The 21,002-nt window shown below is 43.3% G+C and overlaps 1 protein-coding gene and 1 long non-coding RNA gene across 8 annotated transcripts in view; one reads left to right on the top strand and one right to left on the bottom strand.

Annotated features, from left to right (window-relative positions):
- LOC137372044 (uncharacterized) overlaps positions 1–13,239 on the top strand; it is a 146,522-nt gene extending 133,283 nt beyond the window's left edge. The window contains exon 3 of the long non-coding RNA XR_010975343.1: positions 13,088–13,239. This is a non-coding gene — a long non-coding RNA (uncharacterized lncRNA). The remainder of the gene's footprint in view (positions 1–13,087) is intronic.
- The window catches only part of ubr3 (ubiquitin protein ligase E3 component n-recognin 3), a 416,754-nt gene that overhangs the window by 74,874 nt on the left and 320,878 nt on the right, over positions 1–21,002 (bottom strand). For 5 of the 7 annotated variants that reach the window (XM_068035371.1, XM_068035370.1, XM_068035368.1 and 2 more), the window contains 2 exons: positions 16,945–17,045; positions 232–353 (listed from right to left, as the gene is read on the bottom strand). In XM_068035371.1, the coding sequence (XP_067891472.1) occupies positions 232–353; positions 16,945–17,045 (223 nt within the window). Of the gene's footprint in view, positions 1–231; positions 354–5,669; positions 5,960–14,577; positions 14,725–16,944; positions 17,046–21,002 lie in introns of those variants that run through there. The other 2 variants (XM_068035372.1, XM_068035373.1) reach the window with 2 other exon arrangements.

The raw sequence follows: 21,002 nt of genomic DNA on the forward strand, positions 1-21,002 counted from the left end.
AAAAATAATGTAATATTGTAGCAGGTTATGCATTGTAAAGTTGATACACATTGTACATCTTTGAAATTCAGGGAAGCAAGACACATTTGGACAAGCCATAGACTTTTTTTTCAAAAACAAAACTACTTAAACAAAGGGGAGAGACTTATTTAAAAATGAAACTAGCACATCAAATTTTATGGTACTAAAACTGACCTTTCACATCCTTGAATTTTAAATTAGTACACTGACCTTGAGTTTCCTAGCATTCTTCCAAGCTGCTCTTTCCACTTCGCTGAATCTAACTGAAAGTGTTGCAATAGCTTGTGTATATAATAAGTTGTACAACACTTTCACAATACAGGTAAAATGCTCTGTTTAATAGACAGAAAAAATAAAAAAATTGGTTAAAAACTTTTGGACACTGTGCTGTTGATGCAGCATACCATTCTAGATTACACATTTAAGAAGCAGAAGAGACACATCATACATTTTCACCAAGGGCAAGCACCTGGCAAGGATGCACAGAATATACCTGCAGCACACACTATAATAATCAATAAAAGTTGTGACGTATGTTACTGGAATGGATCCAGATAATTTTTCTATGAAGCACATTATGGTAGTTAGGGAGAAATTAAGTAATATTTGTGGTTCTTGAAATATAGCTCGAGCTAACAGAGGCTTTTTTTTTAGTTTAGTTTAGAGATACAGCACTAAAAAAGGTTGAAATGGTAAGACACTGGACAGGTGAAAATGACTTGTATAATGGATGTTTGAGACAATTAATTAAATGTTTGGTTAGATTCTAACTGATGAATCTTGCTGCGTGAGTTGTTGATTATGTAGACTCATTTTCTGCATCATGGTCAGTGCCATCTTTTCTGAGGCATTTTCTTTCTTGTTCGCTGCATGGCTGTGCCTGTTTGTAGGGCAATATTATGCAGAACACAGCAGGCTATGACAATCTTTGCCACTTTGGCTACAATGTACTACACTACATGTCTTTCTTCTGTGCAACACAGCTGGTTATGATAATCTTTGCCATGTTGGCCAGACTGTACTACAGTACTCACCTTCATTGTTCCAGACACCTCAATCATTTCAGCACGTTGATGGCATGCTCAGAAGCATGGCATAAGCATGCTCTGAATTTCATTATTCCTACACTTGGATTTTGCAACAGGGTCATAAACCATATCTGCACTGTGTATCCTCAATTCCTAAGCTGCCAAATAACTGTAATCTAGCACAGGATGAAGAAATCATGACCGTTGTCAGGGTAATATGAGCACAATTCTGTTCCTATGGTGCAGACTTGCTCTACATTCATTAAACAGCAGCCCTTTCTGTTCATGCACAGAGTGGCATTTGGGGTACGAGTGCAAATGTCTATGAATTGTCATAGTTCCCTTAACTTTGCTGATTGCTGTCATGTGGTTGCTTTTAAAAGGATACCAGAAGAAGTCACCAGCTACTTCAAACAATGGGTTGGACTTTCCCTCTGAGGACAGGCAACAGGAGTTGGAACTATTTCCTGTTCCCAAGCCCATCCCCGGGGGAAAAAGTCACTCTTTGGGATTGGGAGGAGCTCCCTTAATTGGAATGGAGACAGGTTCTATGTCCAAGGGCAATGGGTGGGCTCTCGAAGCTGGAGGGCAATTCAGAGCCCTACCAGCTTGACAGGAGCAGCAGACTGTTTTAGCAGGTAAGTAACAGAGATGGGGCTTCAACATGGAGGCATCCAACCATCAACAATTTTGAAACTTTAAATAAAAAATGGTTCCAGCAGCCAGACCACCACTGTGGGGGGTAATTCCTCTGCAGGGTGGCCTGTGGCTGCTCTTGCACCCTGGTAGGCAGGGAGGGTCTCAGTATTACTTAATTCTCAACTTTTACCTAGCTACTGGGCTGCCACCTGGGTGCTACCTCCAGGCAGTTAAATTTCTCCCAGCTGGTTCAGGAAACTAGAGGCCGACTGGAAAATCCCAGTCAGCCTCCTTTAATTGCAGTTCACAAAGCTCTGAACAAGCCTCGGAGGGGCGGGAAGCCCTGCAGGCCCCACACCCGTCTCCAGACAAATGGCTGTGCCGGGAACGTGGTCAGGAAACTGGTATGCTGGCCGACACTGGTATCATCTGCTTCTGTTCCCGCCCCTGGTGGGGCCTGAAAATTCAGACCAATGAGTCAGTGATCTGCATAATGTAAGTGTGGACTTAACTTTCAGAGCTGACAGCCACCTCTCAACATTGCTTAGACTGAGCCTGCAATGAAACTGGTTCCCCCGTCTGCAGGAGTGTGCAAAGTTCAGGTAAATCTTGACATTGATAGCATACATATGGAAACTGATCCTTGTGCTTGTGGATGACACTGCTGCAGAATAGCACATTGACGAAGAGAAGGAGTGTGCCCACGGTTGATCCTTCAGAGACCCAAAATGTATGGTGTTGGAGATGTGCTGGCTGAATCCACATAAGTAGTACAACCATAAAATGGAGAGTCCCACTTTAATTATATAGAGCACAGGCAGATGCAAAAATATCATAGTCAAATTTCTAAAAGATTTAAATTGGTCTTGTCCTGAGATTACACATAACTCCATCAATCCACTGTCCAATTCTGTCTAGTTATTCACCACAGTGCACTACTCCTATTTTAAATGAGAAATTACTCACACTGCAAAGCATGCTGTCAGCAAAATCCATGAATCAGACGAGTGATGAGGAGAAAAACAAGTTAAGGAAGCTCTTTGAATATACTAATCAAAACTTGTGTTTGAATCTTCTGAAGAAAGCCACATACCCAATTCAACAGCTCAAAACATACATTACCTAGAATCCAGCTTTATGGTAAGTCTAGCATATTTTGGAAATAAGAGGTTTAATACTGAGACTTCATTATGGGAATTAATAGCATTGTTAGTACCAGAAAATTGAGTAAAATACAAGTCAACCAGTTTTTTCTGAAACCAAGATGACGACTAGCTAGGATATTTATACAATTGAGATAGTAGTTTCACATTCAACAGTTTCTCTAAGATTTTATAAAATTTTCATTGCAGACACTGATCTGTCATTCTGATCCTTTCTGTGCATAAGCACATTTGCTGCTTTTCACTCCAACAGGGCATCGCCAGTTGCCATGAACAGCTGAAACATTTTCAGAATCAATACATGGAAAACAATAATGATACAGCTGGTCCAATAAAGCTTCTAGTCAGTGGTGACCCTCAAGATATTGACGCTGGAGGCCTCAGCAATTGTGCTGTCATTAAATGTTGGGGGAGGTGGTTGGGCTTCTTGTTGGCACGGATCAATTCCTGGCATTTGAGGCACAGATACTACCTGCCATTTATCAGTTCAAACCTGTATGTTATCCAGGCAGTACAAAAGGTTGACATGACTTTCTTTATTATCTGAATGGAACTAAACATTTTAAAATCATCAGGGAACACAATACTCCTGATCTTATGGCACAGGGATGGTCATTGATGAAGAATCTGAAGATGGTTGGGCAGAGGATGCAGCCCTGAGGAATTCTTAAAGTGATTGGCCTCTGATAACCACATCCATCTTTCTGCATGTCAGTTGTGACTCTAGTCTCTGAAGAGTTTCCCAGGGCTCCTCAAGTGGCATACTCAAACAGTCACATCGTCTGTTTGTTGCTCAGAATATTATCACAATGGCTATTAATACACCTCGGGGAAGACAACTGAATTCTGTCATGGTAGCCAACCAGTAAGCAAAAGGCGGAATTAAAAGCAAATATAATTTAGTCAAATGTTGCAAAAAGCATATTTTTGTCCCAGAGGAATATTTAAGTCCAATGAATGTTGAATGGCAGGTAATATCATTCTATGTTTTGTCTCTGGGAATAAGGTTTATAACCAATGTTTGAAATATAGGGTAACTTTACCAAAATGGTCTCACTGAAAGAAATCAGTCATGGTAGACTACTTAACTACTTTACCCACAGATAGAAGACGGTCAGGCTACAACACGAACAAGAGATGACAAGTTTGGTCAAAGGCTACAATGTAAAGCTACAATTCATGTGCAGAACCACTTGCTAAAGCTACTGCATTGTAATCACTTCCAGGAATCCATTTTTTCCCCAATACATTCTTATTTGGTCACTTCTACAGAGCTGATCAAAACTTAGTGCACAGGAATAATTGTAATTTTTTGAACCTCATTCGTATTAAGAAAACATAAAAAATCTAAGATTTTAGAACTTTTGAGGCAAAGTAGTATACTTCACTTTTTCTGCTATTTTTGAACATCAAGAATCCTTCAATTTATGTTCTCCCTTCTCCTTTATTGGGTTTCCCCAGTCAAATGTCATCCCTGACAAAGAGGATGGGTATGCTGCCTTCTTAAAAGCCTCTACCAGTACAGTTTTGAAGCTAGGAAGTGTGCTATTGTGGCCAAAGTGACTTTCCCTTCAATATTTCCCTACTCCCTGTGGGAGTTAACTCGTACCTCTTCATGACAGCATAGCAGTGATGGGTCACCGGCAAGACTTTATTTTCCTATAAGGAATGAAACAATTTCCTGAAATAGCAATTTGAGTCACTAATCTGGAATAGTACTTCCGTGCACTCAAAAGAGCTAATTTTAAAATCACTCATAAAAAGCTGCCTCATAAGTCAAGTCATTACAATGAAATAAGTATATGTAGATAAAAATCAGTCATACAGCTGTCAACAGTTAGTAATATAAACGAGTGAGAAGCAGTCAAGCTGGCAAAATTAGATTTTAAATCAGAATATTATTTAACCTAATCTGTTATATTATTGTTACCCTGTTGGGGTCAAAGACACTTTCTTTTAGCTACTGTTTATTATCCTCGCATTCAAAATAATTTCCACTGCTATTTCTGTTAGCCAGTTTCCTTGGAATGCTCTATACCATAAATCAAATGGGTTCTCCTAAAAAAATCTCAGCAATGAATGTTTGACAACCCTACAACCAAAGGAAAAAAGCTGAATAAATAGGGGAAAAAATGAAAGACTTCTTGGGACTGGCATTGAAACACTATTCTGCTTTAGCACATTTGGACAGCAACATCTCATTTCCTTTTGGAGAAATCCACAGCAAAAAATGACTGACAATTTGGCAATTCAATACAAATAGGGAACCATTTTGGTTAGTATGAGGAGTGGAAAAAAAATACCCAAGAAGGAGGGTACTGAAAATTCTTTTCTGAGGTTAGATTCTAGATACATTAGTGAACACTTAGTGCCTGGCTCAGTTATGCATGACCTGGGAGTATTCAACATCAGCACTAGGTATCAAAAGTGAAAATGTCAGTGCTGGGAAAAATCAGAACATTGCTCACTTTAACAAGCAGAGAAATTCATCTGAAGATATAAATTAAATGGTGGAATAAGCACTTAACTAAAAGTATGCATGGTTATTATAATTAAAATAGGATTTCCATGGGATCAAATATGCTTCATGGGGAAATTTTGTAACTTGCATGGCAAAAGCTGTTAAGACTAGCTGTAGTTGCTGAAATTATGAAGCATATTATTAAATCAGATAATGCTAAGTCATTAAAACACCATTCTCCTCCTCCCCCCTCCCACCCCAGGGGGAAAAAAAAATGCCCAGGAATATAAAACTCCTCAATCAGATAGCAGAAAGGACGGTGCATTCCCATCACAAAAGAAAAGCGACAATGACAAGTACATCATATCCCCTATAGGCAGTTGCACTTTAATCTTGTTTCGATAAGCTCAAACGTGACCCAGCTCAACATATCTTGTTCAACGGAACAGCTTCATTTGCATCCCAAAATCTGTAGCTCATTCCATTGTTTTGCAGAGGCTTCATGCAGATGTGCCAGCATGACACATTGCTATGGCAACAAGGTCACAGACTTTGGAGGGAGGCAGACAGCCAGTTCATACTCCACTGCCTCCAAATTTGTTTCCTGACACCTGCTCCAGAGGTGGTGTTCACACATCCTGTGATACCTACAAATTATACAGCAAGGATAAAAAATGCATACTAATTTTTTATGTGGTCATTAGCACAGTATAAAGAAGATGTTACAGTGGCAATGTTGTAGCTCTTATGCTTTTCTCCCTCTCCAACTTTTTCTTTGATTAAATCTCACTTACTTTACCAAAATAGTTTTATGTCTTTACCAATATTATTATTTCTTTAACTAAAATATTATTACAATAGAGAATTTGCACACGTTGTTACGACCAAGGAGGCAGTAATGCAGTGTCAATTAAGTTCCACTACTCCACAGGTCATAGCATATCAAATAAAGTTTCCCACAGTGCACAGTGGTTAGCACCACAGCCTCACAGCTCCAGCAACCTGGGTTCAGTTCTGGGTACTGCCTGTGTGGAGTTTGCAAGTTCTCCCTGTGACCACATGGGTTTCCGCCGGGTGCTCTGGTTTCCTCCCACAGCCAAAGACTTGCAGGTTGATCGGTAAATTGGCCATTGTAAATTGCCCCTAGTGTAGGTAGGTGGTAGGAGAATTGAGGGAAGGTGGGGAAGTGGTAGGGGATATGGGATTAATGTAGGATTAGTATAATATGCGTGGTTGATGGTCGGCACAGACTCGGTGGGCCGAAGGGCCTGTTTCAGTGCTGTATCTATGACCTACCGAAGAATAGCCAATTAAACACTGTATTTTTTCCCCCAGAATAAAGCGCACAAAACCAGGTTTCTTTAAACAACATCAACTATTTATTAGAAAATAACAGGTCTTAACTACTAACAAGATAAATCTACAAAAGAGAAATCTCTTATTTCCTTAACCCTCATCATGCACACACATATTTTTTTTTTTTATAAACGGTTAACTTGGGGAAAAAGATTTTTGATTTGCAGCTGTTTCTTAGGAATAGAAGGAATAAAAAAAAAATCAGTTTGTCATGTTCTGACAAGATGTTTTGGTATGGCGAGTTGTCCCAGAGTTGAATAGTCAGATGCCACTCGAAGTCTCTCCAGGCGAGGTTGATGAACAGCCTGTGTTGGGTAGGCATTCACGGCAATTTAACTGCAACAGGTGTCACATAGGTCTTCCATCAGGGGTGTAGAGACAGGTCTGCTTGGGTTTTGAAGCAACAGTCTAGCAGTAGAAGAATTCTTCAGATTTCAGAACTTCTTAGCAAACAGGAGGCAGCTGGAATCTCAGTGGATGCAGGAATTCTTCAGAGACCAGAGGCAACAGGAATTTACCACCTTTCAAATGCAGGATTCCTTTTCAAGAGATGCAAGTCTCCTTTACAGAGAGAGGTAACACTTTTCTGGATCTTTCGCCCTTGCTCCAGGCAGGTCAAAACAAGATTTCAAATGCCTGCTGTCATGCAGGCCCCCACCTGCCAAGACTGAGGCACACATTATTCCGCCACATGGACATTAAAACTTAAAATTGTGGCTGGGAAGAAAAGGCGGCCTAGCACAAGGAATTGCCAAGCTCCTGACTGGAAAGACATTTGCAAGCTGGCAAACAGTGTTGGAACAAAGGACCCAGTCCCTGCTTCTCCAATACACAGAAGACCTGGTCAGGCCAGTTTAGTCACATGATTAACTGACCGTTTGAATTTTGGACTTGCAGAGAGAAAGAAACTCAGAAAGTTGTTTGCTCCTGGAATGGAAAAGACCTCTCTCCTGTCTGCTCTCATCTCGTTCTCAACAGCTTCGGAAACCATTGAAGACATGTAATTCAAAGACAAAAAAGTCTCCTACAGTGATCAAGGTTTAAGAAGAATACTGGGCCCCAACGAAAAGCAAGACTACTTACAAAAGGACGATAGTGAGATCGAAGCACAGTAAGAGACCCCTAGAAACCTTTCTCACCTGGTCGTTACAGAAATTTGGGTGCTAACGTCCGGGATTTTACCCACAGACAAATGAGAGAAATTGGAAGTGGGAAGCCAAATTGTTCCCAATCAAAAAAGAAAAGAGCAAGATTAATACAGGTTTTCTTGCGGTTGTGTGTGATTGGATACTAACATGTCTGCAACTGGAGTGTGTAGCTTTCCAAGCCAGGGTGAAGTAACTTGGGATAAATTAAAAGCACTGTCAATGGAGGAGTTGAGAAAAATGGCTGAGCACTGTGGGATCACTGCACGTGGCATGGCTAGGAAGTCTGAACTCCTACGGCGAGTGGCCAACCATTTTTCTCTTGAATCTGAAGAAGCAGAAGCAGTGTTAGAAGTAGACCAAGACAGGGTACTGCTAGCAAAGTTACAATTGGAACAAAGGAAATTTGAATTCGAGGAAAAAGAGAGCGAGAGAGAGACAGGCAGGAGAGGGAGAAAGAGAGAGCCTTCTTGAAGGAATGTGAAGAGAGGAAAGAGAGTAAGAAAGACAGGAGAAGAAACGAGAGAGGAGAAAGAGAGAGAGAAAGAATATTCCGGAAAGAATACGAAGAGTGTTGAAGCGGTTTGAGTTAATTAGGGGGCGACAGAGTAACCCCAGTGAAAGCATGGCCAATATGGAGGAGCAGAAGTCAGGGCTGGGTACAAGATTGCTAAAACTCACTCAATTAATTCCAAAATTCAATGAGGAAGATGTGGAAGAATTTTTCTTGGCTTTTGAGAAACTGGCAAGGCAACTAAAATGGCCAGCTGAGACCTGGTCTCTTTTAATACAAAGCAAATTAATTGGAAAAGCCCATGGGGTTTATTCCTTGTTGCCAGATGAGAGTTCATCAAATTACAAACTGACCAAAGATGCTATCCTCGGGGCATATGAATTAGTACCCGAAGCCTATCGCCAAAAGTTTAGAACCCTCAAAAAGCAAGACAATCAAACTGATCTGGAGTTTGAAAGAAGTAAGCAGCTGGCTTTTGACCAGTGCCCAAGGGCTTTAAAAATATAGCTCAACTATGAGACTCTCAAAGAAGTAATCCAGTTAGAGGAATTTCAAAACTCTCGCCCACTCTCCATAAAGACCCATGTAGAGGAGTAGTGGGTTCAGGGAGCCAGGCAAGCGGCCGTTATGGCTGATGAGTTTGCTTTAATTTATAAATCAGTTTCCCAGGGGAGAACCTTTCCTAATCACCTCCACAAATCTGAAAAGGACAAAGGGTGGGAAGGTGATAGAAGCCCAGGCAGTCCTGGGAGAGAAAGGAAAGCAGGAGACACAGGGGGCCTTCCTCCAGCCAAAAAGGAAGGTGCTGTGAGCAAGAGTGAGACCCGGAGACCTGTGTGCTTCCATTGTAATAAGGCAGGGCAATTAAAAGCTGACTGCTGGAAACTAAAGGGAAAACCGGTAGGGTTAATCAGGGCACACCCACTCAGTGAAGAAGAGACCCTGTGCGGGCGGCACAGTGGCACAGCGGTTAGCACCGCAGCCTCACAGCTCCAGTGACCGGGGTTCGGTTCTGGGTACTGCCTGTGCAGAGTTTGCAAGTTCTCCCTGTGACCACGTGGGTTTCCGCCGGGTGCTCCGGTTTCCTCCCACAGCCAAAGACTTGCAGGTTGATAGGTAAATTGGCCATTGTAAATTGCCCCTAGCATAGGTAGGTGATAGGAGAATGGTGGGGAAGTGATAGGGAATATGGGATTAAGGTAGGATTAGTATAAATGGGTGATTGTTGGTTGGCACAGACTCGGTGGGCCGGAGGGCCTGTTTCAGTGCTGTATCTCTCTATGACTATGACCCTGATGGAAAGCACAGAACAAGCTGTGACTTTAACTGCAGTAAGAGTGCAACCTAGGAAGCTTACTACAGCGAGTGCAGGAAAAGCTAACAGGATTCCTGAAGGTGATCAGGGTTTTGTGTCTGAAGTGAAAGTAACCCCATATCTGAGTGGGGCAACTAGATCCTTTTACTGGGAAAAGGCTTAGCCTTTCCCCCCCAGAGAGTGCAGTAAACTCTGGAATGGTGGTGAATGGTATTAGAGGGCAGCGTATGCCTGTACCTGTACACCAGGAGCACCTGGAGTCCAACCTGGTTTCATGACTGGTGACAACAGGGATTGTCCCTAGTTTGCCTGTGGACAGGGTTGACCTGGTCCTAGGTAATGATCTGGGGTGGGGGTGAAGGTGGTTGCCCCCCCACCGAAGTAGTGAAAGAAAGACCACAGGAGGTCAGAGAGACAGGGCAGTGGCAGAAGACGGTCCCTTGCAGAGTCCCTGAATGTGCAGTGGATCAGGCCATGATCAAACCAGCTCCCCCAGAGGAGACTGCATTGGCACTGCAGGCAGATGACACAGGATCTGCCTGTCCGAGACTTTCTTTGGAAAGCTAGGAGACCCAGGGAATGAATTAAATGGATTTTCCCTAGCTGAGGCTCAGCGAGCCGACCCAGTATTACGAGAGTTAGCACAGGCTGCCCAGTCTGAAAGTGAAACAGATGGAGTTCCTGATTGCTGCTATTTAAAGAATGAGGTGCTGATGAGGAAATGGAGCTCTCTTCACAAACTTGAGGGCAAGGAGTGGATGGTAGTTCACTAGTTAATGGTGCCACAGAGGTACCGGGGAGAAATATTAAGAAGGGCCCACGAGACTACAGTGGCTGTACATGCTGGTATACGAAAGACCAAAGCTCGCATAAGACAGCAGTTTGACTGGCCAAAACTCCACAAAGATGTGATGGTGTACTGCAGGAGATGCCACATGTGACAGGTTGAGAGGAAACCCCAACCTACAGTGAAACCTTCACCCCTAAGTCCTGTACCGGTGTTAGGAGGACCTTCCAGCAGAGAGTTGGTGAAATGTAAGGGACTCCCACTGAGAACAAAAGGGGATAGGCAGGCACACGGCTGGCAAAGGTTTAGAAAGAGAAGGGGAAAAATGATCAAGAGGGCAGGTTAAAGGAAGTCTGGGAGGAATCCTGGATCAAAGCCCCTAAAGTCCGGTCAGCCAACCCCGAAAAATGTGAAAAGTTAGACCCCACAACCTCCTACGTAAATGCAGACTCTAGAAGCACCCCACCAGAATTGCTAACAACATTTACAGGAACCTGCAGAGACAAAGAGAGACCTCTTGGTGGCACAGAAACCATGCGGTTGATGCCTCACCTAGTCGAAATGTCACAAGAGAGTGCAATCAAGTCTGCACAAATACCTGCAGGTAGGAATGTTCCAGAGAACAAAGGGGGGATTAACAAAGTCCACAGTCAGAGGAAAAGGGAACCACCCATCCCCTGAAGTGAAAAGTCTTTGCGTGACTCAGAGAGCTCAGGGTAGACCCACCCACTACTAACTCTCCTGAGGCAAAAAAAGGGGAAATTAAAGCAGCACTAACACTCAGAAAAGACCATTTTAATAAGCTTTAAGATTGGTGAATGAATAGAAATGAATGAGAAAAATGCATGGTTTTTCTTTTTGTATCTTATATTTCTCTCAAACCTGGTAATGAAATGCACCTTTTTTTCAAATCGCATTTCATTCCCCTGGGTGTGAAAGTGTCATGCAGGCCCCCAACTGCCGAGACTGAGGCACACATTATTTCACACATGAACATTAAAACTTAAAATTGTGGCTGGGAAGAAAAGAAGGCCTATCACAAGGAATTGCCAAGCCCCTGATTAGAAAGACATTTGCATGCTGGCAGACAGTGTTGGAACAAAGGACCCGGGACCCTGCTTCTCCAATACACAGAAGACCTGGTCAGGCCAGTTTAGTCACATGACTATCTGGCTGTTTGAATTTTGGACTTGGAGAGAACGAAACTCAAAGCTGTTCTCTCCTGTCTGCTCTCATCTTGTTCTCACTAGCTTCGGAAACCACTGAAGACACGACAAGAGAAAAGTCTCCTATAGTGAACAAGGTTTAAGAAGAATACTGGCCCCAACGAAACCCAAAACTACTTACAAAAGGACTACAATGAGCTTGAAGCACAGTAAAAGATCCCATAACACCTTTCTCAACTGGTCGTAACTCCTGCCTTTTGTCCAATTCTCAGGCGTTATAAAGGGTCCAACGTGAAAAAAGAATCTTCCTGAACATGGTCACATGTCCAGACACAGTGTCCCCCATGCCACTCAAAAGCTGCTCTGAAGAAAGGTCAAACCCCTGTTGTTTCTGTGAAATTGCTGGCTTTCCTGTCCTTGTACAAGTTCAACTTCCTTTGAAAGCACCCATAAAGTTCAACTGTTGCTATGAACTTCCTTTCAAAACACTGCAGGAATTCCAACTACTTGCAGAAAAATCCTTTTCTCAGTTTTTTTTTTAAACACATTGAATTCTAAGTTTTCTTTTCATAAACTAAACACTTGTAACTACGTTTACATAAATTGTACTAAAAATTTCAAATGCACTCGAGTAAGAGCATTTGAATCTCAGAGATCATTGTTACTCCATTTAACATTTGGCCCACTAACAACCCCTTATGTCTAATATTTTTATTCAACTGAATTCACTCGCTTCCTACCTGATATGAAGCTAAGTTACTAATTTCAAAAAGACCTGTAGGATAATGTATCATCCTTTAACAAAGATCAATCGATGTGCATTAATGTGCTGGCTAAAATGCTAATTAAAACAATGTTTCCTGAGAGAAACATGGTTCCAGAAGCTCATTTAACTTCTTCCTTTTTAAAAATCCCAACCTAGCAAAAATTTCAAATTTTAACTCTCCCCAAAGTGCTCAGTAAATTTTTAATATTTCAAATTTAATCAAACAGAACCTGATATACCAGCAGTCTTCTAGATTAACTACCTCATTTTATCTCCACAAATAGAGACAATTATTTGCTATTACAGCTGTTGATACAGCTTTCACTCAAGTGTAAGTGAATCTTGCACTCTGCACAATTGGGGGTACAATGAACATTTCAAATTCTCATAAAGTCAAAACTTAGCAAAACTTCATACCAGTATCTATAAAGAAAACAAAAACCGTATCAACTGAAACGCATATGAAAAGATGGGAAACAGAAAGAGTTAAAGAGAGAGCAAAAGAGAAAGGGGTCATAAGGCATAAAATAGAAATCTCAAACAGGATCATATTATAGGGGCACTGCAAAGGGAACAATAACCTGCAAAAAGCAGGTTCTGATACCAAGTGCGAGAAATAAAAAATCTCAACATGTGTACTAGAATCCTTCACTTTAAGAAATAAAAAGATTCAACTAAATCTTTAGAAAATTTAATTGCACAAGTTTTCCTTTTCTTTTCCCCTAGAAGGACAAGGGCAGTAGAACATCACCACCTGCAAGTTCCCCTCCAAGCCACACACCATCCTGATGTGGAACTATATTGCCGTTCCTTCTCTGTCGCTGGGTCAAAATCCTGGAACTCCCTTCCTAACAGCACTATGGGGCACCTACAGCACATGGACTGCAGCGATTCAAGGTGGCGGCTCACCATCACCACTTCGAGGGCAATTAAAGATGGGCAATAAGTGCTGGTCTAGCCAGCAACACCCACATCCAGTGAAAGAATAAAAAAATTATTCACTATTATTTTATTGCTTAAATAATAATGTGCTCTTTATCCCTTTCTTGCTTTATTTTGCTTACCTACATTGTTTGAAATTCAATCTGTAACTGTTCAAAGCTATTAAAAACCCAGGGCCAGAATTTAATGATGGGCTGGAGGCCCCGCCCACAGGCCAAAACGTCAGGAGCGATCACGCCTCAGTCAGGCCTAGGGAGCCACACTGGGATTTTCCGTTCCCCTGGCCCTTAATTGGTCTTGGGTGGGACTTCCACTTCCCCGAGGCAGAAAGTGCTAGCTAATGGAGCTGCCGGCGAGTGATGGCCACTGATGGGACTACACTCAGCCAGCGCAAGCAAGGTGAAGGACGCCCCCGGAATTCATACGTTTTTGAGGCCTTGCTGGGGACAATTGGCCAGGCCCCAGCGAGGCAAGGGGGTGCCGTTGGGGGAGGGGGAGATGACAGGGGGGTGACGGTGTGGAGGCGGGGGGAAATGTTGTGAGGTGGGGGCTGTTGGGACTGGCCCTCTGTGGGGCACAGGGTGTCTGATCACGAGGGCCACCCCAGCCCGCAAGAAGGCCGCCAGGTTTTACCTGACGGTGTTCGAGGCCTTTGCCATCTGCCCAAGGTGGCGGGCGGAGGCCCTTAAGTGGCAGTTAATTGGCCACGTCAGGGCCTAGATTGGCTTGGGATGGGTGGGCTGTTTCTCACCGCCTCCAGTCCGCATAAAATTGCAGCTGGGATGGGAGGCGGTCAGAATGGCCCCCCGCCTCCCACTCAATTTTACGCACCACCTGCACCAACCCCCCGCCCCACCAGCTCGCTTGTTGGGGGGCCTTAAAATTCTGGCCCTGATTTTTGTGAGGCGCAGCACTGCGGGATTAAGCATATTAGCGTTTCACCTTGAAAGCTGAAATCAAATTCAGTTTGGACTGACTAGATGAAGGTGTCCTCTTATTTTCAGTTAGGAGGGTCCTGAGTAAAATGAGCTTCTGTAGCAGATATTGTCCCACAGTAGAAAGTGCAAATGTGATACCAGATTGATACCCTCATCCTGAAAGGTCATAAGACTAGTTGTTTTCCAAATTAAAATGTTATTTTGACAGCGGCAAGAAACAGCCCACCCGTCCCAAGCCAATCTAGGCCCTTACGTGGCCAATTAACTGCCACTTAAGGGCCTCCTCCCGCCACCTTGGCGGGCAGATGGCAAAGGCCTCAATGAAGGGTCACTAACCTGAAACGTTAACTCTGCTTCTCTCTCCACAAATGCTGCCAGACTGCTGAGTATTTCCAGCATTTCTTGTTTTTATTTCAGATTTGCAGCATCCGCAGTATTTTGCTTTTATTAAAATGTTATACCAGAGCAGTAGAGAATGTTCCACTGAAATTAGGGATAATATGCAAAGTGAGTAGAGAAAATTTTAATCTGCCTCTCTCCTCTGATTTGGGGAACATGAGAAAAAGATTCTAATTTCTAGTTGACATTCCTAACCTTGATAAACACGAAAGTTCACATACAAAAATTAAGAAGCCTGAATAGAACCAAGATATTCAACAATATTTAACAAAAACAGAAACTTGGGAGTAACAGGAACCACTTCCCTGACATGCCTAAATTTAAATGCAGAACACAGCGTCAATAAGAAACAATAGCATTGCAAAGTACATCTTAGAATATATAAATATATCCATCTGTTGGATGAGACCTTAAACCGAAGCCCCGTCTGGTCTCTCAGGTGGGAGTAAAAGATCCCATGGCATTATTTTGAAGAGGAGCAGGGGAGTTAGTCCTAGTGTCCAAGCCAATATTTACCCCTCAGTTAAAAAAACAAAAGCAGATCATCACATTGCTGTTTGCGGGACCCTGCTGTGTGCAAATTGGTTGCCGCATTTCCTACGTTAGAACAGTGGCTACATTTCAAAAGTACTTCAATGGCCATAAAGCACTTTGGGATGTCCTGAGACCATGAAAGGCCTGGATAAATACAAGTCCTCCTTTTTATATTATTGTATTCCGATGTAGATTAATGCTACCGTAACAATATTCATTCTGATATAATAGTGTTTCAATCTGAATGAAGAGATTAGGTTAGGTATCTGCAACTGTGCAAAAATACTGTCACAGTATTATTGAAAGCATTAACGACATGGAGATTGATTTTCCATAAAGTTCATCCAGCATTTGAGGTTCCTAGCCAATAGAATGCATTCATAAAATCATCCTTCAATTATTTTTATTTTTTAATCCTGCATGTTAGTTTCGTGGGTATATAGCTAGAGTGTGCGCTTCCTTTCCTTAGTTCAGCCAAAGGTCAAACAAATTAAACTGTGGTTGTTTTACTTCACCGACTTCCCACCATCACCCATGTTTCAAGCTTACTAAAATGAGGAGTACCTGATTCTGATGACAGTACATCTACAGTTACTACAGGTTACACAATAAGTGCACTGCAGTTAGGCACGCAGCATGGTGTGGAGACAGTTGTTACCAAAGCTATTTTTTTTTGCTCACTTTCTCGCTTATTCTGCTGTCTACCAGCCTTCCTGCACCACCACCCCCCCACCCCCCACCAACATTCGCACTACTAGCACCAACAAATGCTCTGACCTCCAACAAGAAGGCCTTTCTGTAATAAAACACTCAATTTGCAGCTGTGCCTCTTTGTGATGGGATCAGATCAATTTTCTTTCACAGAATGACCAGTGAAATAGCATTTACTTTGGTTTAATTAAAGTAGGATTGGAAAAGATACCAATTCTCTTCTAACTGCTAACAAGACAATATGATTCCCTTGGTTCGTCAGGGGCAAAAGAATGGTTGAGTTCCCTGCCTCAAAATGGCAATTTCTGCTTCCAAAAAAGCCAGTTGTTTGAGTATTTCACTTACATGATGCACCTTTATTCAACAAATATCTACATGGAAATTCAACGTTTGTAGTAGATTTTTTTTAGATTAGCTAATAAAGTAACTTTTTTCCAACGGGAGTTTCCAATTTTAATTTACTGTTTAAAAGAAACAACAGATTTATTGAATTTGATGACTGCAAGCAAGAGTTTTGTGACTTTGTACTCATCACACAATCTGCTCTGCCAGAGGCTATGTGTTGACATTGCATGTCGCATCCAGTAAGCATTACTGTAATTATAATTTTTTGTGTACAGTCTCTTATTATACATGATTGCTGCAATTGCGACTGCTAAAATTCAATATAAATTGCTATCTTTATCCCTCAGGCACCGAGTTGAAATTGAAGGATCACACAGATCATAGTACTGTTAACAGATGAAGGTCATTGAAAGGACATTATTTCACTGATAAAAAAAGAAGCCTCAATGGCTTTCCAAGCCTCATGTCCTTTTTGTATTAGCATGCTGATAACAAGGTAAAGGAACAGATGATACTGATAAGTATGCCAAGCTCATACTAAAAATCCTTTCAGTGCAGATTTGTGCATGTAGATAAAGTATCATTAATTTGCTATATGAGGGCATGCTCGAATCGATTGTTACACTCAAGATATTGTCATAGTCTATTTGGCTCAAAAAATCTACTTTTAAAAGGTTCTACACAATCTGCAGGAATCTACAAATTAAAACTTACCTTTGTGCAATTCTTGTGGCATAGTTAAAACAAGAATAAGCAGGAGGGATGAAACATCTCGGTACAATAATGGCACCTCTGGCTTCTCGTCATCACATATTCTGAAAGTAGAAATTAAAGTTAAATTACAAGACAGCTGGTTGAAAGTTTGTTTTATGCAAACTGATCACTTTTGTGTTTGTGATATGAATATCAACACTCATGGGCCTGTTTTTAAATTTCATCTGCTTCAAATGAGTTCCATTATGCAGGTGACAAACTCTGATTAACTGAGAGAAATCACTTTTCCTCAACAACAGCATCTCAGGAAAAGAGAGTAGCCTAAAAAAGCAATAGGCATCACAATAATTTCCAATTTGGAAAAATGGACTAAATTAAGCCCATCATCACAATGCAAACAGTATTTTACAAATGATAAAAGCCAGGTGTTATCTTCTCTCCAACAGAATTGTCTCTGGAATTTAGGAAATCATTACTAGCTATTCTAGAACACAAAAATACTTAAGACATGTTAATTTAAAATCAGAACTGAGTTAGCGATGAACTCCCAAGTTAGTGAATCTGAAAAGTGGTTTTACTCTGTGTAGAGTTCTCTACCATAACCGAGAGACCACTAGTTATCAACTTAACTGGGAATGGAAACTAGCCAAAGGTTTTTATTGCAAATGTGGTTCATGAGGACAGGGAGAGCGGGGAGGAGGCAGGGAGAGGAGGCAGGCCAGAGAGGAGGAGGCAATGGGAACAAATGAGGAGGATATGGCGGGGGAATGGAGGAGAAGGTGGGAACAGATGAGAAGGAAAAGAGAGAGACCGGGGGGGGGGGGGGATACAGGGATACAGAGAGACCGGGGGGAGGGGGGTACAGAGAGACCTGGGGGGGGGGGGGGTGTGGGGAGACGGGGGGGGGGGTGGGTGGTGAGACGGGGGGGGGGGGGGTGGGTGGTGAGACGGGGGGGGGGGGGTGGGTGGTGAGACGGGGGGGGGGGGTGGGTGGTGAGACGGGGGGGTGGGGGTGTGAGAGACGGGGGGGGGTGGGGGTGTGTGAGACGAGGGGGGGGGGTGAGACGGGGGGGGGGGGGGGGGGAGAGGGCGAGTGTGCCGGCGGCGGCATGAGAGAGAGCTGGTGGCGAGAAAGAGACAGCTGGAGGCAAGAAGTAGGGCCCATAGAAGACCAAAAAGGTAACCTACGTGTAGGGGTGCAATATGTTGGTGGTGTTCATTATAAATACTTTGCATCTGTCTTCACAAAAGAGGCGAATGATGCAGACATTGACACAGGGAGAGAGGAAGTAGTAATGGGATTAACATCCTTGAAAGTTGATAAATCACCAGGGCCGGAAGAAATTTACCCTAGGCTGTTAAAAGAAGCCAGGGACGAAACAGTGGAAGGTCTGACCATCATTTTCCAGTCCTCACTGGATACAGGTGTGCTGCTGGAGGATTGGAGGACTGCTAACATTGTTTCTCTGTTTAAAAAGGGAGCAAGGGATAGATCGAATAATTACAGGCCAGTCAGTCTAACCTCAGTACTGGGCAAATTATTGGAATCGATTCTGAGACAAGATAAACTGTCACTGAGAAAAGCACAGATTAATCAAGGATGGTCAGCATGGATTTGTTAAGGAAGGATCTTGCCTGACTAACTTGATCGAATTTTTTGAAGAAGTAAACAAGGAAGATTGATGAGTGAAGTTGATCTGATCTATATGGATTTTAGCAAGGTTTTTGACAAGGTCCCACATGCCAGGCTGGTTAAAAAAAAAGCCCATGGGATCCAGGGAAATGTAACAAGGTGGATAGAAAATTGCCTCAGTGGCAGGAAACAAAGGCTATTTGTTGACGGGTGTTTTTGCAACTGGAGGGCTGTTTCCAGTGGCGTTCCACAGGGCTCAGTACTGGGTCCCCTGTTTTTTGCGGTATTTATTAACGATTTGGACATAAATGTAGGGGGCATTATCAAGAAGTTTGCAGATGACACAAAGATTGGCCATGTGGTAGATAGCGAGGATAGCTGTAGGCTGCAGGAAGATATCGATGGTGGGCAGAAAAGTGGCAAATGGAATTCAATCCGGAGAAGTGTGAGGTGATGCATTGGGGAGGTCAAACAAGGCAAAAGATTACATGATTAATGGGAGAATACTAAGAGGTGTGGAGGAAGTGAGGGACCTTGGAGCGAATGTGCACATATCCCTGAAGGTAGCAGGACAGGTCGATAAGGTGGTTAAGGTGGCATATGGAATCCTTCCCTTTATTAGCCGAGATGTAGAATATAACAGCAGGGAGGTTATGATGGAACTGTATAAATCATTGGTTATGCCACAATTTGAGTACCGTGTACAGTTCTGGTCATCTCATTACAGAAAGGATGCAACTGCACTAGAGTGGGTACAGAGGAGATTTATGAGGATGTTGCCAGGCCTGGAAAAATGCAGCTATGAGGAAAGATTGGATAGGCTGGGGTTGTTCTCCCAGGAACAGAGAAGGCTGAGGGGAGATTTAATTGAAGTGTACAAAATTTTGAGGGGCCTGGATAGAGTGGATAGGAAGGACTTATTTACCTTAGCAGAGAGGTCAGTGACCAGGGGGCATAGATTTAAAGTGATTGGTAGAAAGATTAGAGGGGAGACAAGAAAAACATTTTTCACCCAGAGGGTGGTGGGGATCTGGAACTCACTGCCTGAAAAGGGTAGCAGAGGCAGAAACCCTCAACTCAATTAAAACGTGTCTGGATATGCACTTCAAGGGCCATAACCTGCAGGGCTACGGACTAAATGCTGGAAGGTGGGATTAGACTCAGTGGCTTGTTTTTTGGCCAGCGCAGGTGCGATGGGCTAAGTGGCGTCTTTCTGTGTCGTAAATTTTCTATGATTCTTCTACTTCAACAAGAGAGAGAGCATGATAGCTCGAAGCCGGAGACAGAGATGGAGAGAGATAGCTGGAGGCGAGAGAGAGAGAGACTTGGAGGCAAGATAGAGACCTGTAGACGAGAGAGAGAGAGATACCTGTAGGCAAAAGGGAGAGCGCGCAAGCGAGTGCGTGAGAGCCGGAGGCGCGGGAGACAGAGAGAGCCGGAGGCGCGAAACAGAGAGAGCCGGAGGCACGAAACAGAAAGAGCCGGAGGCCAGAGTGAACGCTGGAGGACAGAGTGAACGCTGGAGGACAGAGTGAACGCTGAAGGACAGAGTGAACGCTGTAGGGGGGAAGAGAGAGAGAGTGAGCTGGAGGCAAGACAGACAGAGAGGGATACCTGTAGGCAAAAGAGAGCGTGCACAAAAGCTGGAGGCGAGGGAAAGAGGGCTGGAGAGAGACTGAATGCTGGAAGCGAGAGAGAGAGCTGGAGGCGAGAGAGAGAGAGAGAGAGAGAGCTGGAGGCGAGAGAGAGAGAGAGGGAGAGAGAGCTGGAGGCGAGAGGGAGAGAGAGCTGGAGGCGAGAGGGAGAGAGAGCTGGAGGCGAGAGGGAGAGAGAGCTGGAGGCGAGAGGGAGAGAGAGCTGGAGGCGAGAGGGAGAGAGAGCTGGAGGCGAGAGGGAGAGAGAGCTGGAGGCGAGAGGGAGAGAGAGCTTAGAATTAGAATTAGAATATTACAGCGCAGTACAGGCCCTTCGGCCCTCGATGTTGCGCTGAGCTGTGAAACCATCTGACCTACACTATTCCATTTTCATCCATGTGTCTATCCAATGTCCACTTAAATGCCCTTAAAGTTGGCGAATCTACTACTGCTGCAGGCAGGGCATTCCACGCCCTTACTACTCTCTGAGTAAAGAAACTACCTCTCACATCTGTCCTATATCTATCACCCCTCAACTTGAAGCTATGTCCCCTCGTGTTTGCCATCACCATCCGAGGAAAAAGACGCTCACTATCCACCCTATCTAACCCTCTGATTATCTTATATGTCTCTATTAAGTCACCTCTCCTCCTCCTTCTCTCCAACGAAAACAACCTCAAGTCCCTCAGCCTTTCCTCCTAAGACCTTCCCTCCATACCAGGCAACATCCTAGTAAATCTCCTCTGCACCCTTTCCATAGCTTCCACATCCTTTCTATAATGCGGTGACCA

Source organism: Heterodontus francisci, chromosome 7 (assembly GCF_036365525.1).
Source record: "Heterodontus francisci isolate sHetFra1 chromosome 7, sHetFra1.hap1, whole genome shotgun sequence".
Taxonomy (NCBI): Eukaryota; Metazoa; Chordata; class Chondrichthyes; order Heterodontiformes; family Heterodontidae; genus Heterodontus; species Heterodontus francisci.